The following is a 16,400-nucleotide window of genomic DNA, read 5'->3' on the forward strand; positions in this document are numbered from 1 at the left end:
GGGGAGAGCCGGAACACATGGCAATCGTATCGAGCATATCGCTAAACTAACGTATTTAGTAGGATATCAGGAATAAGGGGGAACCATATCAGAGAGTGGGAGAAAGGGTCACAATTTGGTGAAAAACCGCCTCATGTGGTTTCAGAGCTTCCTCCTCCCTACTTCCCTGCTGAGCCAGTGACATCTCACAGACATGATGATGTCACGATCTCCACCCGGGCGGTGCGGCTGCACGCTATCCTCGTCCGAGTCTCCTCTCCAGCTGCAAGTGAGTGCTGCAACAGGTAGGAGGGAGGAGGGAGGAAAGGGTACAGCTTACGATGGGATGTCCACTGCCGGCCCGAGCCTGAGCCTGGTGTGAGGTGTACATAGACCAGAGCAGGGACACTGCTGTGTAAGCTGAGCTAAGGTTTGTACTGTACTTTCGTAGATGGAGGAGGGGCACAGAGGGCATAGAGTGTGGAGTGAGGGAGGGGTGTCTATACTTAGTGTAAGGGGTGTCCACAGAGTCCACCGCCGGCACAAGGTGAGGTGTGGGGGGGGTGTGTGTGCAAGGTGACAGTCACAGCTAAACATAGATAATATACCAACCTGCACCCTGCACTCTGTACCCACTCTGCACCCACCTGCACCCTGCACTCTGTACCCACCTGCACTCTGCACCCACCTGCAACCCTGCACTCACCTGCACTCTGTACCCTGCACCCACCACCCACCTGCACCCTGCACTCTGTTCCCACCTGCACCCTGCACCCATTACCCACCTGCACTCTGTACCCACCTGCACTCTGAACTTACCTAAACCCTGCCCTCTGTACCCCCCTGCACCAACCTGCACTCTGTACCCACCTGCACTCTGCACCCGGCACTCTGTACCCACCTGCACATACCTGCACCCTGCACCCACCTGCACTCTGTACCCTGCACCCACCTGCACTCTCCACCCTGCATTCTGTACCCACTCTGCACCCTGCACCCACCTGCACTCTGTACCCACCTGCACTCTGCACCCTGCACCTCCCTGCACTCTGCACCCTGTGCACCCTGCACCCACCTGCACTCAGTGCCCACCTGCATTCTCCACCCTGCACTCTGTACCCTGCACCCACCTGCACCCTGTACCCACCTGCACCCACTTGCACCCTGCACCCACCACCAACTTGCACCCTGCACTCTGCACCCACCACCTACCTGCACCCTGCACCCTGCACTCTGTACCAACCTGCACCCACTTGCACCCTGCACCCACCACCTACCTGCAACCTGCACTCTGCACCCACCTGCACCCACCTGAACTCTGCACTCTGTATGTAGCACCCTCATGGTATTTAATGACCATTTAGGACCCTCCCACACCCAGTTGCTGTGGCACGCTCAAGCCCCCACCCCCCTACTTTGGGGGAAGGTGTGGTGCGAGCTTGAGTTCCTGCACCTTTTCCCTGAGAAGAATGCCCTGGGTGACACTATCAATTAGCACTGTGGCAGGCTGGGGGGGGGGGGACGACGACGTGAGAGGCGCATAATGCCCTACTGCCTGTCCTGCTGGGGGGGGGGGGTGACACAATTTTTCACCGCACCGGGTGACACCAACCCTAGTGACGCCACTGGGGAGGGGGAAGGGGGAGCATGGGGATCAAGGGAGTGTATTTTTTATATATATACAGGCTAGGGTTGTATGCTATTATTGTTATGTTTTTTTTCTTTTTTTTTAATGTTTGTATATAAAATAAATAAAAAAATGATTTGATAAAAAAAAAAAAAAGCCATGCATATAAATCTGCAAGGCCATGCATCAACTTCCTAGTAAAATTTTCTTATTAGAGCACCCTGAGTTTTTGAGACACTCTTGAAGATAACCAAGGATATGTGGGTGCCTGCACTAACCTGTAATTAATATTTTACAGTATATTAAAAGGGTACAGATGCTGTTTTCCCCAGTGTTAAATTGCTGGATGTGGACTATTTTTATTCAAGGGTGCAGAAGTCCTATGCCAAATGAGGTACTAAATCATAATATAATTTGCATTTGAATTTGACTTGGATTTTTTTCTTAACTTTACAGTTATCCAAGAGTCCCCCACAGATGGAGTGAGATGGTCAATTCTAAGCATGAATGGCATTTCATATAAAGATGCAGGAGAATATCGATGCAAGGCTAAAAATCTGGCAGGCATATCTGAAGCATCAATAACTGTCATAGTAGTTGGTGTTGTCACTACAACATTAACCCCACAACGTTTTGGAAGGAGACCAGAAGCAGACCAAGTAAATAATATGCAAGCAGAGGAAAAGGAAGAAACAGTTACAATAAGCACAATCTGGTCTCCAGAAACATTAACATCCACATTACCGGTAATAGACACAACAGTGGAACCTACCATAGCGCCAACTACTGTTACATCAACCACAGTAAGAGTTCTAGAAAGGAAACCACAGAAGACCAAAGTGCAAAGCCAAGCTGCAAACAAAAAGTCTCAGGTTCTAAATTCTGCCAACAAGGAAGGAGACGTACTTAAAAACATTTCAGATGGCAAAGAAGCACTTCTACAACCAAACACTGTTGTTCGTAATCTGAAAGTGACTAGTGAGACAGAGGATAGAGTCACATTAACATGGAAAACACTCAACACCACCAACAGCTCAAGTTTGACTGTGCTTTATTCCAAATATGGTGAAGAAGAAATGCTGAGATTGAGTACAGATCCTAGTAAAAATAAAGTAACAATTGATGGTTTACAGCCTGGAACAAAATACATGGCCTGTGTATGCCCGAAAGCAGCACCGCCAAAGAAAGAACAATGTATTGTGTTTTCTACAGACTCCTTGCTTAAGAATGAAGAAGAGAGCAGTTTTCAGATGACCATCTTAATAGTGGGCGGCAGTATAGCTTGTGTCTTTATTCTGCCCGTCATCTTCTTTTTGCTTTACAAAGTTCTGAAACTGCAACGTAAACCCCTGTCTACTAATGCAGAGGATCTTTTAAAAGAGACTTATGTCAAGTTTGAGACTTTGTCGCTCAGGCCACGATCCATACACGCTGGAGGTGAACTATGGACACGTAGAGACACAACTGAATCGGAAAGGCTTCTTTTATGCTCTAGGTCAAGTATAGACTCACAAGGAACTTTTAAAAGTGAGGGATCAAGGCCTGAATACTACTGCTAATGTTTATGCTACATTTTACACCATTCTGTCTTGTTCTACAACTGTTAATTGCTATATTTTTCTGGATTTTAATAAACGACATTTTAAATTTGGAGTCTTTTTTTTTTGTAAAATAAATGTTATATAATTACAGTCAGATTAAAAAGAAGTAAAAAAAAAAAGGAGGGAAATCCTTCCCGATCCCCCCATGAGGCAATCAGACATTCCCTGAATCAACTACCCTTGGTTTTATGACCTATAAATTAGTATCCAATTATATTTTATACATTTAGGAATGCACCCAGCTCTTTTTAAAAACAAAAATTTATGAGCTAAGGGCCAGATTCACAAAAGAGATACGACGGCGTATCTCCTGATACTCCGTCGTATCTCTGTTTTTATCTATGCGACTGATTCATAGAATCAGTTACGCATAGATATCCATAAGATCCGACAGGTGTAATTGTTTTACACTGTCGGGTCTTAGGATGCAGTACCGCGGCCGCCGCTGGGGGGAGTTTGCGTCGTAAACCAGCGTCGGGTATGCAAATTAGTAGTTACGGCGATTCACAACGGATTTTCGCGTTCAATACGTCGCTGCTAGTCTAGTTTCCTGTCGCAAAGTTAGTCGTCGTTTGACCTGCCCTAACTTTACTCAGCAAACGTATTGCTGTTTAAAGTATAGCCATCGTTCCCGCGTCGAAATTTAAAAATGAACGTCGTTTGCGTAACACGTCCGGGAATACGGAAGTACGCTACGCGCGTCGCCGTTCGAAAAAATGACGTCACGGCGCGCAAAGCACGACGGGAATTGCGAAACTGAGCATGCGTATTAGGTCCGGCGTGGGAGCGCGCCTATTTTAAATGGCACACGCCCATTTGAATTGGCCCACCTTGTGCCGGAGGCCGCCGGCGTAGGTTTTCATTGCAAGTGCTCTGTGAATCAGGCACTTGCGATGAAAACTTGCGGCGGTGTAACGTATCTACGATACGTTATGCTGCCGCTCACCTACGTGAATCTGGCCCTAAGTTTTTGAGGGAGTCTATTGCAGATTTTCACAGCTCTTACCGTGAAGAAGCCTTTCTGTAAGTGGAGGGTAAATTGCCTTTCCTCCAGATGTAAAGCATGCCCCCTTGAACTCTGTAATGACACACCATTCCTTTTTTATTATTCTACCTTTCTATATTTACTCAACAATATAGTTACATAGTAGGTAGGTAAGGTTGAATAAGAGCCGGTTCACACATAGGCGGCACGACTTCGGGGGCAACTCTGCAAGTCGCAAAACGACTTCTGTATAGAAGTCAATGCAGATCGCCCCGAGCCGCCCCCGAAATACTACAGGAACCTTTTTTCTAAGTCGGAGCGACTTGCGTCGCTCCTATTAGAACGGTTCCATTGCAGTGAATGGGACGCGACGAGTCAGGCGGCTGAGCCGCCTGTCGTGTCGCCCCAGTGTGAACCGGCACTAAAGACAATAGTTCATCCAGTTCAACCTCTGTAGGTGTGCATCTATACTTATTTCCCATATCCACGTATGTTGTGTTGCACATCCAAGAGTCTTTTAAAAATATCAATACTCCCCACTGCCACTACCAATTGTGAAAGAGAGTTCCACAGCGTTATTGCCCTGACAGTGACAAATGCCCTGTGCAGTTTAAGGTTATATATCTCCCTTCACTATAGGTAAGAAATTTACAAACTCATTTTTGCTGTTAGCACAACATTACATATTTACCTGCCACAGTTTCATAATATGAAAGTCAAGCAATGGTATCTTTAATGGATATGTTCTCTTGAAGTGTATTTAAACAGAATCACTAAAATCAAATGGAAGCTTAAACATGTTAAAACAATTTCAACAGTATTTTTTATAATTTTAAATCTGCAGCTTTCAATAAAATAATGCATGGTCATGAAGGTCCTTTTTCAGGCACTTCCTGTTACAGGGTGACAACACTGTCCCTGTTTTCCAATTGTTCTCTCTTATTTGTCACTCTGTTACATGATCACCCTAGGAAGACTACAAATTGCAGTGGATGCACTGTGCACAGGCATTCTCCACTGTTGCCCCCCCGATCGATAAACTTGCCCTGAGAAATCCCATGCAGTCATTGCTTGCGCAAAAGTATGTAGAAATTAAGTGGCTCAAAGAGGCTGCATGAGAACATCAGCACTGCCATACAACAAATGGTGCAAAAAAAGGTAAAAACGTATATTTTAATTAAAAAGCAAATATGCCAATTGTTTATGATCTACAGTCCTTTTAACAAACTAAATGTCATTCAGTTGGGTTTTACATGTACTTCAAAATAAAGTGCCCCTACACCAGTGATGGCGAACCTTGGCACCCCAGATGTTTTGCCACTACATTTCCCATGATGCTCATGCACTCTGCAGTGTAGTTGAGCATTATGGGAAATGTAGTTCCAAAGCATCTGGGGTGCCAAGGTTTGCCATCACTGCCCTACACCATTCCATCTCTTCAAAACCTTAGAAACCTATTTACATCTTTTTGGGCTGTTAATGCACATTGAGGTTAAAGGCAGCCCATTCTTTAGGAAAGGGCTGCCAATGTGCAAAACAAGAAAAGACACTTTTATAACAAAATGCACTAGTCCTGTAGTAATAATAATAATAATATAATAATAAACCTTTAATTTATATAGCACCTTTAAAGGTAGCTTCTCAAAGTGCTGTACAAAGGAAACACAAGATACACAAGATAAAACAAAGGAAAGAAAGGAAGAATTACGCTTGTCTAATTTGTTTAGTTCTGGTGAATATCCTGCTTCTGTAATCATGCATTGGGTAGTGTAATGATAATGAGGACTGGGCAACCCCAAACAGGGAACCATGTTCTTCAGCACCCCAAGAAGTTAGCTATGACATTTTATTTGTTATTTTATTTTTTCACTTTGTACAGGGTGAGGCTAAGGCCGTATACACACGATCAGTCCATCCGATGAGAACGGTCCGAACCTGACTGATGGTCCGTCGCGCCTACACACCATCGGTTAAAAAAACGATCGTGTCAGAACGCAGTGATGTAAAACACGACGTGCTGAAAAAAACGAAGTGCAATGCTTCCAAGCATGCGTCGACTTGATTCTGAGCATTCGCGGGTTTTTAACCGATGCTTTTGCATACTAACCATCGGTTTTGACCTATCGGTTAGGCGTCCATCGGTAAAATTTTAAAGCAAGTTCTCATTTTTTTGACCGAAGGTTAACTGACCGATGGGGCCCACACACGATCAGTTTTGACCGATCGTGTGTACGCGGCCTAAGAGTGTCATTGTTGTGTATAGGTGACAGCCCTGTGTAAGTTGACCAGACATTTATCACAAGTTGGTGAGGAGGGCAGTGGTTGGACATCTCATTTGTCACAGGGATTATTCAGAATAATATTCAGTGCACCACCACACATGTTTTACTGCACGTTACCACAATTCACTAGTGAAGGGGGCTTTAATATGTTAATGCAAAGAACTGTCTATACCAGGGGTCTCCAAACATTCTAAACAAAGGGCCGGTTTATTGTCCTTCAGACTCTTGGAGGGCCGGACTTTGGCCAGCGGGAGTGAAAATTTTCCTGGCATCAGTGGGAGTAAACATCTGGTATTAGTGGGGGGAATAGTGCCCCATTGCTGGTATCATAGGGAGGAATAGTGTCCCATTGCTGGTATCATAGGGAGGAATAGTGCCCCATTGATGGTATCATAGGGAGGAATAGTGCCCCATTAGTGGTGTCAGTGGGAGAAATGGTGCTCCATTGTCGGTGTCAGATGGCAGAATAGTGTCTCATATCATTGGGAGGGATAGCGCTCCAAGGGCCGGATAAAGGCAAGCAAAGGGCCGCATCTGGCCCTCGGGCCGCAGTTTGGAGACCACTGGTCTATACTACTGTGGCCTGCACAAGGCAGTAAGATGTTTTCAACCCGCTACTGGCAGTTGTACCCTAGCATGCCACACATACCCCAATGCCAGTCATAGATTATACCAGGCTTTCCCTACTATTGAGCTTTAGCTATTTTGAGCCTGGCACTTCAACATGAAGGTTAGTGGGGTCATCTGAAGTCTGACACTTTCTGCCAGGCCACCTGCCTGGTTCTACACACTGCTTTTCAACAGCCTTGTCGTTGCTTACATTCAGGGCACTGTTAGGCCTAGTACACACGAGAGGATTTATCCGCAGATACGGTCCACCGGACCGTTTCCGTGGATAAATCCTCTCGAGGATTTCCGAGGATTTTGATCCGATGGAGTGTACTCACCATCGGATCGAAATCCGCGCAGAAATCCCATCGCGATGACGTGTCGCGCCGTCGCCGCGATGATGACGCGGCATCGTGCGCGACGCTGTCATATAAGGAATTCCACGCATGCGTCGAATCATTACGACGCATGCGGGGGATTCTTTCGGACGGATTGATCCGGTGAGTCTGTACAGACCAGCGGATCAATCCGTTGGGATGGATTCAAGCGGATAGATTTTAAAGCATGTCTTAAAATTTTCATCCGCTGGAAATCCATCCCAGGGGATAAAAATCCGCGGAAACAGATCCGCTGGATTGTACACACCAGGGGATCTATCCGCTGGAGCCGGTCCGCGGATCAATTCCAGCGGATGGATCCTCTCGTGTGTACGGGGCCTTAGGGTTAGCACACATAGCATCAGACTCAGAAAACTAAGTCAGACACAGCATGTGTTCAGGTGCTTTCATGGAAAAAAAATGCTTGCATCTGTAATTAGTCTGACATAAAGTAAAAGGAAAGTCAAAACCTAATTAAGCTGAAATCTCTTCCCACCCCCATTTTAAACCTATTCTATCTATCCTGTAAAAGAAAGGATGTCTATACTTTCCTATTCTGAAGGTGCTCCAGTCCAGCTTCAGTGTAGAGGAGGGACTGCCAACATCAGAGGCCCCATAATAAGCCTATGGGTGATTTGAGCAGCCGTTGTTGGAAATCTCTCCTCTTTACTAAAGCCGGCCACTGGAAAGGTTATGGGACCGAACCAGAGCAACTTCAGAATAGAAAAATATAGACATCTATTCTTTTGACATGATATCCACTTTGATTTTGACTTTCTCTTTATGGGGAAAAATAAATAAATCACACAGAAAAATAGGACATACCTGTGTAGCTCAGTCTACAGCAGTGTTTCTCGACCTTTTTTCAGTCAAGGCACTCTTTAAAATTATGGACAGTCTCGAGGCACTCCATTCTTAAATGTAAAAAACTGTTCTAATGCCTCGGACATATGACCGGTTTTCCCGACGGGAAAACTGCCATGTTAGCTTTTGGTCGGGAAAACCGGCCGTGTGTATGCTCCATAGCAGTTTTCCCGATAGGAAAACTGTGAGCAAAAAAATGAGAACCTGTTCTCTTTTTTCCCGCCGCGATTCTTGGCGTTTTTTTGCTCTGCAGTTTTTCTATGGGAAACACTGCAGTGGAGCATACCCACGGTCGGTTTTCCCGACCAAAGCTGTCATGGCAGTTTTCCTGTCGGGAAAACTGGGCGTATGTACATGGGGAAAAGCAACAGAGCAGGTTCTCGGTTTTCCCCTTGGTTTTCCCCGATCGTGTGTACGAGGCATAATAGTTTTACATAATGCAGCAACATGTTAGAGGGGATTTATTCTTCCAAAGCAAATATGCGTTTGCACACTGGTACTGAGCAGTATTCCAATGTTTCTCTTCTCCTTCAATTTCTTTCCATCAGTCAGCTAATGTGACCCCAGTACTGAGGGAGGGGAACAGGAGGGTTAAACAAGGATGCTGTGGAGGCAACAGACATCCTCCTTATCAACTGATAACGTCATTGGTTGTTAGGATGCCGTGTCTAGTCATAATGGTGCATGATAAAACCCATGGCTTTGTGTAACTAAAGGGCAGGCTTAGATATTGGTTGTCTACCCGGGTTCCGATAAGCCGGCAGTGGATCCAGGAGGTTGATAGGATTCTTATAAGGGAAAAGAATACATACTCCCTCAGGAAAGCATCACGAAAATTTGATAACATATGGCAGTGTTGGTTGGAATCCCCGGAGGTGGCTCCTCCACAACTGGTCCTTGATAGGTTGTTACAGGGATAATGTGTCTGGCAGAGGAGACATTTGAATAGGAACATCTACAGTACATCCACATCGGGCTGCTAACAGACCACTCACCACTGCACCTAAGAGGGAAAGAGGCACAGTGGGAAACATTCTGGGACATCAAGGAGAGCCATGGATGCTGATAGTGCTTGCTGCCTAATGGAGCGGGAAGGATGCTGCAGACACAGACTGGCTGTGCTTCAACCAGGATATAGAGGGAGACCACCTGGTTAGTGAGGAGCTGCTGGACAAATCCACATTACACTTTCACAAAAGAGGGACAAGTTTCACAGAGCCAGTGGCATTATCGGTGCTTCAAGTGATACCAAAGTTATCTTTATTCCATTTAATTAAAAAAGATGTTATACTTACCTGCTCTGTGCAATGTATTCTCTGTGCCGCTTCATTCTTTCACAGTTTTTGTGAATGAATGAACTACAGGTACCACATCTGATGGCTTGTAGTTCTGAATGAGCTGCAAGGGCTCTGAAGAACGCTCTTGTAGTTCATTCACCAGCATTGCAAACAGACAGTCCATATGAAGGTAGGGGCAGAAAGCTGCAGGGCTTGTCTGCAGAGGCCTGACATTGCACTCCTGATCCACAGATCACGGGTGAAATGCTTTCCAGGCTCCTGCAGAAAAAAAAATGAATTAATGCAAATTTTTTCTTCAAAAGGTAAATTGATTGTTTAAAGTGAAAACAGTGCAGTGCTAAGAATTAAATGTTGAGTATTGACATATCAACATGCTGTGATATACAAAATAAATTGTGATTCGCATTTACGAAAAACTGTAACACCATCATCTGATTGACAGTGCACTGTGCAAAGTGTAGGACTAAAAGTGTCACCGCAGTGTGTATGCATCCACCCCCCAGGGGAGAAGATTAAATATGTTCACCAGAAGGTAGCATCAATCAGGCATGTGATATCTAAGCAACTCCTCCTCCTCAGCTGAGCCACCTCAGGCAACCTTGATCCAGGAAAACCTCCTTCCCCCACAGAACCGTTTGGTAGGTTTGTGGTTAACAGCATCCATAAAAAACAACAGAAAGCCACCACATAGTGAAAAAACTTATGGTTACTGGTTTATTTGGAATAAAAAAGCTTTATATATTTTCCAAGATGTATTGCATCAGGTAAAAAAATCTCCTCTGTGATTACAAAAGCATAAAATTCAAAAAGGGTGCAATGGCATAGAAAGGACTAATCAAATCCGACGCGTTTCATCTACAAAGGCTTAAACTGGGGTATGAGTCCACACCCATGTACTGCACAATAATATACACTCACTCAATCAATAATAATTAAACAAACCTGTATATAACATATTGACATGTGGCCATATTCAACATGGTATCCGGCGTGTGTTCTAAGCCTCAATGTGACCACCAATGATGATAGGTGCTAAACCACAGCGAGGCACTGGATAGAGCGAAGCCTCATTGTGACCACCAGCAATGATAGTGGCTAAACCACACCAAGCTTGGATAGAGCCAAGCTCCAGACGTCACTCAACTGCACAGACACACACAACATGGTATACGGCAGCCCTCAAAATTTCCACTCGCCTACTAGCATTTGGCGAGTGGATTTAAGCTGGGGGCGAGTGATGACAGGGCTGCATGACCAATCTCCCTTCAATCTGTGCCTACACTTAGAGTCCTGATGAGATTAGCGGCCAAAGAGGAAAGGTGCATGCTCGGGAAAAGTAGTCTGGTGAGCCGCGCACAGGCAGAGCAGTACACAGGTGCTCTCCTTACAATTCTCATTAAGCCATGGGACCCAACAGTATGACCTCTCTGAGCCTGCCCCCCTCCCCCGGGCCCCGACCAATGTAGCTGGAGAGCAGAAAGTAATGAGTGAGGTGGAGGATTGCAAAAATTACCACTCCGGTGCAGCGCTCACTGAAAGTTGCCCTGACATGAGAGCGGCAGCCTTCTAGTTTGTGCAGTTTTCTTCTCCTTGTGCTCTATGTAAGTGTCCAACAGTTTAGCCTGAGCACTGTGAACAGACTGGTCTCAATGTGTGCTGTGCGCTGTCAGTGTGCGCTGTGCTATGGTGTCAATGGCTGTGCAGTTGTGTGGATCGCAGCGCTGGATTGTACTCCCTCCCGCTGTGCTGCAGCTCCTCTCTGCCAGCCTGAATAAAAGGGGGAAGTGGGGAGCCACACACACAGGCTCCTGATGATGAGATGAATGGGAGGGAGAGAGAGGATGGATGGGAGTTGCAGAGGAGACAGCAAGAGAATGGGGAAGAGACCCAGTTCTAGTGCCCTGTCCCTCTGGTCTGCCCCAGTGCCCTTTCCCTCTGGTCTGCCCCCAGTGCCCTGTCCCTCTGGTCTGCCCCCAGTGCCCTGTCCCATTTTGTTAAAGTTGTTGTTGGTAATATTTAATTTTGCAACTTCTGCATAAAACATTGTCATTCCATGAGATAATCTACGAGGGCGTGTTTACGGGTGCAATTAGGCGCAGGGCAGTGAATGGTGGCGACTGGTGGCGAGTAACTCTTGAGGCCTGGCTAGTAGCTCAGGACTTGAAATTTTGAGCCCTGGTATACGGCACATGTTCCAACCCTCAATGTGGCCCCCAATGAAGCTGGGTGCTAAACCACAACGAGGCCCGGATAAATCCAAGCCACAATGTGACCACCCACCATGATGGGTGCTAAACCACCCCCAAGGCTTGGATAGAGCCAAGCTCCAGACATCACTTAACTGCACAGCCACACACAACATGGTATACGGCGTATGTTCCAAGCCTCAATGTGACCACCGATGATGATAGGTGCTAAACCACAGTGAGGCCTGGATAGAGCCAAGCCTCAATGTGACCACAAATGATGATAGGGGCTAAACCGCAGTGAGGCTTGGATAGAGTCAAGTTCCAGACATCACTTAACTGCACAGCCACACACAACTTGGTATATGGCATGTGTTCCAAGCCTCAATGTGACCACTGAAGATGATAGGTGCTAAACCACAGCGAGGCCCAGGAGAATTTATCCTTTAAAAGAACACATATAAAATTCCCTAAGCTGCTGCAGCTTTATTGCCCCTGTGAAAAAGAAATTGTACTTTTCATTATGTTATATTAGCTTAAAGGAGTTGTAAAGGTGAAATGACTGTTTACAGCAGTGGTCTCAAAGTACCGGCCCGCGGGCCATTTGCGGCCCGCGGACCAGTTATAAATGGCCCACAGGCAGGGTGGAAGTGAGGGGAGCAAAAAAAAAAAAAAAAAAAAAAAAATTTTTTTTTTTGAGCTGGAGCCATCTGGTGGTGAGCCGTTGGTATTACAAGTTATTACCACCAGATGTGAGCTGGCGCCATCTGGTGGTGGCCGTTGGTATTACAAGTTAAGCATTACAAGTTAAACAGCAATTCTAATGTCATTTTACACTATTTTCACTGCCATTTTCTTCCCTCTAATTAGAACCCCCAAACATTATATATATTTTTTATCCTAACACCCTAGAGAATAAAATAGCGATCGTTGCAATACTTTCTGTTACGCCGTATTTGCGCAGCGGTCTTACAAGCGCACTTTTTTGGGAAAAAATTACACTTTTTTTAATTAAAAAATAAGACAACAGTAAAGTTATCCCCATTTTTTTTTTATATTATGAAAGATAATGTTACGCCGAGTAAATTCATACCCAAATTCATGTCACGCTTCAAAATTGTGTCCGCTTGTGGAATGCCGACAAACTTTTTTACCCTTTAAAATCTTCATAGGCGACGTTTAAAAAAATCTACAGGTTGCATGTTTTAAGTTACAGAGGAGCTAGAATTATTGCTCTCACTCTACCAATCGCGGCGATACCTCACATGTGTGGTTTGAACACCGTTTACATATGCGGGCGCTGCTCACGTATGTGTTCGCTTCTGCGCGCAAGCTCGTCGGGACGGGGCGCGTTTTCTGGCTCCTAACTTTTTTAGCTGGCTCCTAGATTCCAAGCAAATTTGTCAAACCCTGACTTACACCAGTGCTGGTGGTAATAATGCGCTCGCTGACACCAGTGCTGGGGGTTAATAATGTGTTCGCTGACACCAGTACTGTTGTTTTTGAAGTTTGAAAGTTTGCATGCGGCCCCCCATGGCATATGAAAACTTGTCTTGTGGCCCTCAGGTAATTTGAGTTTGAGACCCCTGGTTTACAGGGTATAGAGACATAATAGTTAACTGATTCCTTTTAAAAATGATTAAAAATCAATCATATAATGTACCTACAGTTTTAGTTTCGTTTTTGCATGCTGTTTTCTGCTTCTGTGATGTACAGAGACACATTTACCAAGCCTTTACTCCATGACTCATGGAGTAAAAGCAGGAGTAGCAGCCGTTTTGCCATTTACTAAAGAAATACGCTGCTAGTGCAGTGTATTTCCCTAGTTACTAATGTGCTCCGTGCGCCCAGGAGAGGGTGCATTGTGCACCAGTACAGACCTGGCGCACGGCACATTGAAATGTAAATTGCGGGGGTTTGGGCAGGAGTTTATTAGGGGGGAGGTGGGGGGATGCAGGGGAAGTGAAGTGACATGTGTTTGAAAGTGTTTGGCGGGCCGAATTGAAAGGGAAAGTGTTTTTTGAAAACAGATCCCCGTACGCTTGCACAGTGCGCCTGAACCTCGGGAGGTTCATTTGCATACTGGGCATGCGCAGAGAGAAATTTCGGCGCTTCCCGTGCGCCTTGTCAGTACGCCGTGAAAATCTTGGTAAATACCAAGCGGCGTACCCGTGAATGCGCTGCGTGACGCAGCGCACGGGAATCTCCGAGCTGTTTTCAGCCATGAAGGGGAACTCCGCGCCAAATTTCAAACTTGAAATCGGCGCGGGTCCCCATTCAGGGCTACATTAGGCTCTTAGGCTTGGTCCGGAACGTGAGGGGTTAAACCCGCGCCAATTCGGCGCGGGGGTCCCCCCCCAGATCCAAACCAAGCCCTCATCCCAAGCACGCAGTCTGGCACGGACAGGAATGGGGGTGGGGACGAGCGAGCGGCCCCCCTCTCCTGAGCCGTACCAGACCGCATGCCCTCAACATGGGGGAGTGTGTGCCCCCCTCCCCCACATCGGAATCTGCAAGCTCCCTTTAATAAGGGGGCCCCCAGATGCCGGCCCCCCACCGGGTACATCGTACCTCTGGGGGGCATCGTACCCCCCACCGGGTACATCGTACCTCTACCCATTCACATGGGGGAAATGTAAAGTAAAATAAAACACCACACAGAATAAAATATTTTATTAATCAGCTCCGGAGCCCCCCCTTTCTTCTTTAGCTCTCTTACAAGGGGGGGTTTCTTCTCTCCCGATCTTCCGCCGGGACCCTGGGCTTCGGTGATTTCTGCCGGGGGAGGGCGCCATCCCTCGGTCCTCTCCGGAGCCTTCCGCCGGATGCCCCCACCCCATTTAAGCTTTTTTACATTAGGGAGGGGCATCCGGACTTCGGGGTCTTCTGCCGGGGGATGGCGCCTATCCCCCGGTCTTTCCGGTGCCTTCCACCAGGGTTCCGGTCTTCCTGGTCTTCTGCCGGGGGTGCGCCAACTCCCTGGTCTTTTCTCTTCTGTCTTCTCTGCTCCCTCTTCTGCCTGGCTCCCCCGCGGAGCCAGGGCTTTCTTCCGTCTTCTTTCTTCTCTCTTCCTTCTTCTGCCTGTCTCCTCCGGGAGCACAGGGCTTGTCTGCGCTGTCCTCTCCCTTCTCTTCCATAGGATGTTGACACGACGAGGTTCCGCGCTGACATGCCGTGTCAGCGGCGGGCATGGACTTATATAGGGCAATGCCACCATGTGACCTCAACCCATGTGACATCACATTCCCTGGGCATGATGGGAATGTGATGTCACATGGATTGAGGTCACATGGTGGCATTGCCCTATATAAGTCCATGCCCGCTGCTCAGACGGCATTCCAGCGCCAGACCTCGTCGTGTCAACATCGAATGGAAGAGAAGGGAGAAGACAGCGGAGACAAGCCCTGTGCTCCGCGGAGGAGACAGGCAGAAGCGGAAGGCATCGCAGAAGCCCGCGGGTGTCGCCCCCCGGCGGAAGACACCGTACAAGCCTCACTGGTGAAGGGGGTCCCGGTGAATTACGTCGCTGAAGACGGGGGGTGGGGTGCCAGTGCACCCCCCCCCGCAGAAACCGTCGTAGAAGCCCGGGACCCTCCCCCAAAGGCAGGAGCCTCACTGGTGAAGGGGGTCCCGGTGAATTACGTCGCTGAAGACGGGGGTGGGGTGCCAGTGCACCCCCCCCCCCCGCAGAAACCGTCGTAGAAGCCCGGGACCCTCCCCCAAAGGCAGGAGCCTCACTGGTGAAGGGGGTCCCGGTGAATTACGGGGGTGGGGTGCCAGTGCACCCCCCCCGCAGAAACCATCGTAGAAGCCCGGGACCCTCCCCCAAAGGCAGGAGCCTCACTGGTGAAGGGGGTCCCGGTGAATTACGTCGCTGAAGACGGGGGTGGGGTGCCAGTGCACCCCCCCCCCCCGCAGAAACCGTCGTAGAAGCCCGAGACCCTCCCCCAAAGGCAGGAGCCTCACTGGTGAAGGGGGTTCCGGCAGAAGATGGCGAAGCCCGGGGCCTAATGGGGTGGTGGTGGGGGGCCCCGGCAGAAGACCCCCGGCTGACTAATGAATTAATTTTTAAATGTGTGTGGTGTATTATTTTTTTCAATTTTTTCCCCCAGGTGAATGGGTAGGGGTACAATGTACCCCATACTCATTCACATAGGGTGGGGGGCCGGAATCTGGGGGCCCCTTTATTAAAGGGGCCTCTCAGATTCTGATAAGCCCTCCGCCCGCATACCCCGACAACCAACGGCCAGGGCTGTCGGGAAGAGGCTCTTGTCCCTATCGACATGGGGACAAGAGTGCTTTGGGGTGGGGGGGCAGTGCCCCCCTCTCCCACAGCACACACTCCCCCATGTTGAGGGCATGTGGTCTGGTATGGCTCAGGAGGGGGGGGGGGCGCTCGCTCGTCCCCACCCCCATTCCTGTCTGACCAGACTGCGTGCCTGGGATAAGGGCTTGGTTTGGATCTTGGGGGGGACCCCACGCTGTTTTTTTTTGCGCGGGTTTAACCCCTTATGTTCCAGACCAAGCCTAAGAGCCTGGTATGCACCTGGAGGGAACCCACCTTAATTTTTTTTTTTGGGGTCTGGAGTTCC

General features: G+C 47.8%; 1 protein-coding gene across 1 annotated transcript in view; it reads left to right on the plus strand.

The window, feature by feature from the left end:
- The window catches only part of LRIT3 (leucine rich repeat, Ig-like and transmembrane domains 3), a 50,291-nt gene extending 47,032 nt beyond the window's left edge, over positions 1-3,259 (plus strand). The window contains exon 4 of the mRNA XM_040329212.1: positions 2,063-3,259. Within this exon, the coding sequence (XP_040185146.1) occupies positions 2,063-3,165 (1,103 nt within the window). The 3' untranslated portion in view covers positions 3,166-3,259. The remainder of the gene's footprint in view (positions 1-2,062) is intronic.
- Positions 3,260-16,400: the final 13,141 nt, after the last annotated feature.

This window comes from Rana temporaria, chromosome 1, assembly GCF_905171775.1.
Source record: "Rana temporaria chromosome 1, aRanTem1.1, whole genome shotgun sequence".
Classification (NCBI taxonomy): Eukaryota; Metazoa; Chordata; class Amphibia; order Anura; family Ranidae; genus Rana; species Rana temporaria.